Source organism: Salvia miltiorrhiza, chromosome 3 (assembly GCF_028751815.1).
Source record: "Salvia miltiorrhiza cultivar Shanhuang (shh) chromosome 3, IMPLAD_Smil_shh, whole genome shotgun sequence".
In the NCBI taxonomy this organism is placed as follows: domain Eukaryota; kingdom Viridiplantae; phylum Streptophyta; class Magnoliopsida; order Lamiales; family Lamiaceae; genus Salvia; species Salvia miltiorrhiza.
The window spans coordinates 13,868,841-13,877,318 of record NC_080389.1 but is presented as its reverse complement, the minus strand read 5'-3'; the positions used below and the strand labels follow the sequence as shown (position 1 = coordinate 13,877,318).

Below are 8,478 nucleotides of genomic sequence, written 5' to 3'. Positions count from 1 at the left end.
AAATCTGTAACAGACAGGGATGAAGGCGGTAGTCTGCCGATTTTTTGGAGGAAATGAGCGGCGGCGATCGTACTTTGAGAAGAAGGTGGTGGACGTGGTAGAACGGCGACAAATTGAAGAATAACAAGCAAGAAATTTGGCGTGTCCACGTCATTTAATTTCGATTCCACGTGTGCTCGAATTTGGCCAGAAATTCCGTCATGGGAATATTAGAAAAAATCAATAGTTGGTGGTTTTTTATGGGAAGTTCAAAGATTGAGGGAAAAAATGGAAAATGACTATAGTTTAAGGATTTAGAGAGAATTAACTCTTTAATTTATTATGCTTTAATATAATAAAAAGATAACAAGGGTTCACTCATCTAATCAGGGTTTATAATTATTTTTTTATATTCATTTGAATTAATAATTAATTATTTGGGTTCATTAATTCAAAATTAGGGTATATAATTTTTTTAAAATTTTAATTTTTAGTGATAAATATTAATTAGAGTTTATAATATAATAATATTTTTTATTTTTATAAAAATAATTATAAAATAGATAAATTAAAATATAGTACTATATAAAATATAGTATTTTATATAATTACTTTTAATTGCAGATTATAATTATTAATTTGGGGCTATAAATTCTTGAATTCTAGCGTATTTTTTTGCTCTTAGAATTTAGCTTTTAAAGTTTTAATTTTGAGGGTATAAGGATAAAATAGTCATATATTAATATTTTATTTTTTCAAAAAATTAAAGGCTATATTGAGTAAAATATGGGCTATGTATATAATCACCAGGGACGGATCTAGGAATTTAATTAGGACCGGGCGAGATTTCATCGGATGATTCTAATGAATTTTTAGTAAAGAAAATAGAGAGTCTTGAAATAATTATTTGAAATTACACAATCAAATATAAAAAGATATATAACTTCATTTATAAAAGTATCTTAAAAGCTATATAACTATACAAAATTAATAATAAAACTACAGATTCACTTGCAACCAATTTTAAGTTGCGATCTACGAGTTTTCATGAGATCAAACTCATCTATAATTGAGTCAACATCAAAGCTCTGAGCAATTTCTCTCTCGATAAACATTATCAGAGAACTAGACAAGAAGTCATCTTCCATTTTATTTCGCAACCTTGTCTTCACAATTTTCATGGCGGAGAATGCACGTTCTGATGTTGCCGTTGAAACCGGAAGAGTCAAAATAAGTCTAATCAACCTGTCAACAAGATAGTAAATGGCTGACTTACCTGTCTTTGATAATAGTTGACATAATTCAGGAAGTGTCTCAACATGTTGAAAATGTGCACTTTTTCGAATGTCAAGCTCATAAAGTTCGAGTTGATACTTAAGATGTAGCTTATCTTGACTTGAAAAATCAGCCGGATAGTACTTCTCAACTAGCTTGCAAATATCATCAATACTAAACAATTCATACCCACGTCGTGGATCCAAAGATGAACTCAACTTTAACAACTCAATTGCATCTTCATTGAATCTAAATCCCAATTCTTGCAATATGCAATCTATTGTTCCATAGAAGATGTCGACTCGATAATGGTGCTCCCACGTGACAGGATTGTTCGGAGCACGACCTCTACTTGATCGACGCACACCATTCATGTCAGGAATTTCAATATCTCGCTGCTCACAAAACCTCTTCACCTTTTCTAGTAACCCACTCCAACCGTTTTCTCGGAATTTTTGGATGATCTCTTTTGTATTCGATACTGCATCGATTGCATTAACAATATCTTGGGATATGCACTGCAACATTCTACAAAGATCATTTGCTCTTCCCAACAAATCAATAAGAAAATGCAAGACAAATACAAATTCAAAGGACATCATCACATCATAAGCTTTATCAGCTGCAGCCCTAGAAGCAGCACTTTTATCATTTATGATCTCACCAAGTACCACAAGAACAGAATCAAACATCTTAAGTAAGCTGTGCATAGAGTTCAAATGAGAGCTCCATCGTGTATCACCTGGACGTTGTAAACTTCCAATCTGATTTTTTCCTCTGCCAGTTTCAAGCTGATTGGTTGAAGTCAACTCTTCAATTCGAATAGCCTGCGCAATTTGCAGTTGATCATGGCGCTTCGCAGAAGAATCAACTACATTAATAATAATAAGAAGCTGGGAAAAAAAGTGCTCAATAGGAATAACTTTTTGAGATGTAGCAACTAATATCAGCTGTAGTCGATGAGCGAAACAATGAATGTAATATGCATACGGGCACTCATTCAAAAATAGAGCCTGCAAACCATTCCATTCTCCTCTCATGTTACTAGCACCATCGTATCCTTGTCCTCGAATGCTTTGAATGCTGAGATTATGATAAGAAAGAACTTCACTTATTTTGTTTTTCAGAGTTGCTGCCTTGGTGTCTTCCACATGAACTATGTCGAAAAATCTTTCACGAACAAACCCATCCTTATCCACAAATCTCAAAATAATAGCCATCTGTTCTCTTTTGGATTCATCTCGAGATTCATCTACTATGATGCAGAACTTTTCATCACCAATCTCAGCTCGAATGAACTTCTGAATTTTGCTGGCATAGACAGATAAGATCTCTTTCTGAATTGAATGAGAAGTATATGAAGCATTTTTAGGAGCATTTTCTAATACCACTGAAGCTACCTCTTCATTATAAGAAGCTGTGTACTTTAAAATCTCTAAAAAATTTCCACGATTACGAGAGTCAGGACTCTCATCACGTCCCCTGAATGCAATACCTAGAAGAGCACATAATTTAGCAACATCAATTGAAGCTCTTACTCGTAATCTATTCTTTCTAACTAACTCGGATGTTTGTTTGTCAACAACTCTGCCAATGTGCTGCAATGAGTTCATCAAATCAAGACAACTTTTGACAGCTACTTTATGTGCAGAATTGGGAGCACTTCCTACATGGATTAGAAAAGCACATTTTTTCCCATTGTTAACTCTTTTCCAAGTTCGAAACCCACCAACAACAAAAGCATTGCCTCCATACTTTGAATCTATCTTGGCAAAAAGAAAACAAGGAAAGCAAAATACGGCATTTTCTGAAGGTGAATATTCCAACCAATCCCGAAATAGATCATACCAAGAAAGCAAAAACCTTCTACTACACTTATCAATCGGCCTTTGAGAGCTGGGCACCATAACTTGATAAGGACCGTGCATCAAATATTCTCGACGAATTTCATCTCTTTTATTCACAGGATATTCCCAAATCATTTTTCGTTTACCTGGATCACGTTCTACATGAATATCATCAGATTCATTGCCAATCTTTGTGATTTTAAGCGGGGGAAGTTCTGGACAAGGGACTTCTGCTTGTTGTGGACTTTTTTCAATTGCATCTACAGTTGGAACTGGAACCTCGGGATTAGATGAACGGGAACCACCAACATCTATTCGGGCACTTTGTTTTTGGAAGTACGATTCAATTCCTCTCTTTCTCTTATCCATTAGAAATCTATAACAATAACATTAATTCAATCAAAATTCAGAAACATAATACATAAGCAAACGAATGAATCCTTATCCTAAATTCTTAATAACTAAAGAAATGCAAAAGTTACTCAAGTTATTCTTCAATTCTATTATTATTACAACAAATATAAAATATTACAGTATAATACAATCAAAATACTAACTAAAGAACCAACTGTAAATCGAAAATTTAAAGTAATAATCAATGGTAAAAAGAGAAGTAGAGAATAAGATAAATAGTTAAAAACTTACCAATAAAATGAAAGATGATGATGGATAATCTCAAATTCAATGTTGGATTTTGTGAAGAAGAATGATTAATGAAAACCCAGAATTATGCTTTCGCTGTCTCGCGCCTTTCAATTTTTTGCTTCTTCTCCTTTTTACTTTTCAGATGAACTTTTCGTTTCTTTCTTCTGTAGTGTGAATTGTGAATAGTGCTAATTTTTAGTATTGATAGATTTAATTAAAGGAAAGTCAAATGAAAGTGGTGGGACCGTGGGGTGGAGTGAGTGGGCCGTGTATTTGAGAGTTGGGCCATATCATATGGTACTTGGATTGGGGGGAGTGAATAGAGTTCCCAATTTAAAAATTACATATTTATATATAATATATATATATATAACTAATTCATCAATATATATATATATAGGTAAAAAAAATAAAAAATCTGACCGGGCGACCGCCGAGGGTGCCCGGGCTCTGCATCCGTCTCTGATAATCACCCTTTCAAGAATACATCTACCGGATTCGTAATGGACCTATTTTAAAAAATTATGCATACCTGTAATATGTTATCTCTGATTTCAGAATTTTCATCCAATATTTGCATCATAGAACTCTAAAAAAAGTTTTAAGCTACAAGAAAAAAATTAGGGAAATCAACCGATATTTCACGTGGTTCTTATATGTATAAACATTTTTCTTTATCACAATATGGAAAAGTAGCAAATAGCCCCCTATCATACAACCCCCTAACACGTTTACCTCCCTATCTTTTGATTTTGGGCTGTTAGCCCCTCAACATGTCATAAAGAGTGCAAAATGCCCCCTACTCTTAACGGACACTTAATACCGTTAAGTATTTTTCATTTTTTTTAATTTCTTACTATAAGCATATAATGTTTTTTTGAATTTAAATTTAAATATTTGTTATATTTTTTTAAATAAAATCATTTTTGAATACACACACACTTTCACTGCATTCTTGTAACAATTAAAGTTAGATGAGATTTAATATACATATATACTCCCTCCGTCTCACAAAAACATGACATTTGTAAGTGGCACGGGTTTTAAGAAATGTTAAATAAAAGTGTATTGTGAGTGGAGAAGGGGTCGTCCCACTTTATAAAATGTAGAGATGAAAAGTAAAGGGGTTGTGGTGGAGTAGTGTCCAAAAATAGAAATGTTCATATTTTTGTGAGACACCCCAAAATAGAAAAACGTTCATATTTTTGTGAGACGGAGGGAGTATTATAAACAAAAAAAATAAATCGTGCCAATTAATATATAGTATATAAAAATAAAATATAACAAAGATAACCTTGTATTAATTAAAAACCCAAAAGCATACACGATATATGGAAGTAGAAATAATTCGATAGACAAAGATAACCTTGTATTAATTAAGAATGCAGTGAAAATGTGTGTGTGTGTGTTCAAAAATGATTTTATTTAAAAAATTTACAAACATTTAAATTTAAATTCAAATAAAATATTATATGCTTATAGTAAGAAATATAAGTAAGAAATTAAAAAAAATGAAAAATACTTAACGGTTTTGAATGTCCGTTAAGAGCAGGGGACATTTTGCATTCTTTATAATATGTTGAGGGGCTAACAACCTAAAATCAAAAGATAGAGAAGTAAACGTGTTAGGGGTTGTATGATAGAGGGCTATTGCTACTTCTTCCATCAGAATATGATAGTTGCTATAAATATTTTTAGATTACGATGGGGGTTATACGTATTTATTCTTTCACATTTATTTAAATTAAATTGTTAGTTTAAAATTTAATTTAATTTGAAGCTATAGAAGAGTAAAATAGTAAATTTTCTATTCAGTTATTATTATTATTTTAAAAAGGGGACTCTAAGAAGTAAAATGAGGGCTATAAATAGAATCACCCGATGACTAATAGCTAATGAAGATGAATGACCCACCCTTTTTAAATGTAGACCAGTTATGATCATACAGATTACGATTATCAGTTTAAGCCAATTCAATGATCTGAATACAGATATCGGTACTAGAAGCAATTGATTTAAATTATGTCGTTTAGCAAAAATCATGTTATTGATTTATTTTAAGAGAACTCATCGAAATGTGCATACCTAGTCAGTGCTCTCAACAATCAACAATCTACCAATTAGATTCAATGGATGAATTCCACCACGAGTAAATTCCACTTGGCTGCTCGAGAATGCAGAGCAGCCCATTATAGCACCCCAAAATTAGAAATCGCATCAATGTAATATTCGTTGGATCAGCTAAAGGAGATAAAGAGATAGTATTTGCTGGTTAACTCAAAACCGACAGCAGAGAACATTGCACAGGCCAATCATCAAACTTATCAAATACATAGTTCTTTAAAATGACGGTTTGTTGGGGGAAAGATGGGTTTTTAATTGAATTTTGATGAAACGTTTGCTATCAATTAAAGAGCCCCATGATTTCGAAACGCACCTGAACTTCAAAACTGAATTCACCGCAAGTCTGGATAGTATTTCTTCAATGGTTTCTTCAGGAAGATGAAGAGAATTTCGACTAGTTTTTCCGATCTCCATACCCAAGCTTCGATATATTTTTTAGGGTTTTATGTTTTTGGTTTTATTTCGAGGGTTTCAGGAATCGAGAGATCAGATGATGGGCTGAATCATATGTTTATAATAATACTAGTGCGCAACCCGTCGAAATTCGACCAGAAATTATTTTAACTTATTATATAAATTATTTTTAAATTTATTTAATTTTTTTTTTTGAGGGAAAAGAGAGATAAATTTATTGATCACAAGAACATGGAATATGAAGATGACCCACCACAGACATTAGAGGTTCATCCCAAACATGATGTGAAATAATATCTCTCGACGCTTGAGCTAAACTATGAGCAACAATATTTTGCTCCCGTTTGATCCAAAGCACACGAACATCCGGCATAGAAGAGCTCTGCGCGACAAACTTCGGCGATGAAACCCAGCTCCAGAAAATTCCTCTCGGCCGAAACAAGAGCATCACATGCTCTTTTGCTGTCCGATTCCACTACACCTCTCACAAAACCCAGATGTTTGATCCACGACAACGCTTCTTTGATACCAATCAGCTCACCTTCTTCCACGCTGCGGCATCCCGGTAACTTCATAGATTTGCCTCTGATAAAATTGCCGTCATGATTCCTGATGACCACCCCTATACCCATAGTGTTCTCCTCTTTGAAAAAGGCTGCGTCTACATTGCATCTGATATGACCAATAGGAATTGAATGCCACCCAACACAAAGAGTCTTAGGAATCGAACTACTGCTGGAACGAGTTGAGGTCTCACGGATCTGCTTCCAATCATCCCAGGCTGAAGCAGCAGCCATCACAGAATTTATGGCAATCGGCGTTTTGTTCCTCCAAACCACCCCATTTCTTTCCTTCCAAATATTCCACAGCAACATGCAAGCTCTAATTTTAAAGGCACCATTAGAGCTACAGATAATCAGGAAAAGCGCACTCACAAAAGAATCACTACTATCCATAACTTTAAGGATGTCATCATGCAAATTACTACTTCTCCAACAGTCCTCTGCAAAAGGACAAGCAAAGAAGGTATGCCATAAATTCTCATACCCTTGTTTACATGTTGGACATTCGCCTCCAACCGCAACGCCCCGAGCTAAAAGTCTCTCCTTAGAAGGGAGATTGTTTCTTGCCGCTCGCCACAAAAAAATCTTCACTTTCGGTGGTACGTCAATTTTCCATAACCTCTTCCAAGAACCATCCACATTATGCATAGTATCCAAAGTGAGGGAACTAGCAAGATTGTAAGCGGACTTCACCGAATAACGACCATTATTAGAATGATGCCAAATAAGCTTATCCGGGCCAGCAGAAGGCAACAGCGGCACGCTAATAATCTCCCTGACCTCATTCTCCGGCACCAGTTCATGAAGCAAATCAATATCCCAAAAGTTAGTTTAAGGAGACAACACTTCTTGGACCGTGATATCTTCGAGACCAGGAGGACAAAGAGTAGACGACACCTTGAAAGAATCTTTCGTCCTCAGCCAAGGGTCTTTGTAAAACCGCACCCCCGAGCCATTACCAATCCTCCACCTGGTTCCTTTCCTAATCAATTCTTGGGCCGAACAAATACTTCGCCAAGTGAAACTCGGACAATGACCCACTTTTGCCGATAGGAAATCACCATTCGGAAAATATTTCGATTTCAGAACTTGACACATAAGAGCATCCGGGTCTTCAATCAACCGCCAGCCAATCTTTCCCAACATCGCTGTATTCAACAATTGTAAACTCCGAAACCCCAAACCTCCTAAACTCTTATCAACACATAATCTCTCCCATTTTAACCAATGTATACTTCTAGTATCAGCCCCCTTGTTTCCCCACCAGAACGCATTTAACATACGTTCCATCTCATCGGTTAAACCAACAGGAAGAGAAAAGATGCCCATACAAAAAGATGGGAGTGCCTGTGCAACGCCTTTAATCAGTATTTCCTTTCCCGCCTTCGAAAGTTTCTTACCATTCCAGCTTTGTATGCGCTGCCACAATCTATCCCGAAGATAGTTAAAAATTTCCTTTTTTTTCCGCCCCACAAGCGAGGGAAGGCCAAGGTATCTTCCGGTATTGAGTGGAAGGGAAACGTTCATAAAAGAGGAGATATCTGCCCGAGTCTCACTGCTCACATTAGTACTAAAGAAAATCCCTGACTTCGATAAATTGATAGCTTGCCCCGAGGCTTCCTCATAATCTC

The 8,478-nt window shown here is 35.2% G+C and overlaps 1 protein-coding gene across 1 annotated transcript; it reads right to left on the bottom strand.

Moving 5' to 3' along the window:
* Positions 1-986: 986 nt before the first annotated feature.
* On the bottom strand, positions 987-4,169 carry LOC131018404 (uncharacterized). The gene is made up of 2 exons (XM_057947130.1): positions 3,747-4,169; positions 987-3,477 (listed from the first exon to the last, which is right to left on the bottom strand). Exon 2 carries the CDS (start codon positions 3,468-3,470, stop codon positions 987-989), a length of 2,484 nt encoding a protein of 827 aa, XP_057803113.1. The 5' UTR covers positions 3,471-3,477; positions 3,747-4,169.
* Between the last annotated feature and the right edge of the window lie 4,309 nt (positions 4,170-8,478).

Coding starts and splice junctions, on each gene's coding strand:
- LOC131018404 (XM_057947130.1), bottom strand. CDS start 3,470: ATGGATAAGAGAAAGAGAGGAATTGAATCGTACTTCCAAAAACAAAGT.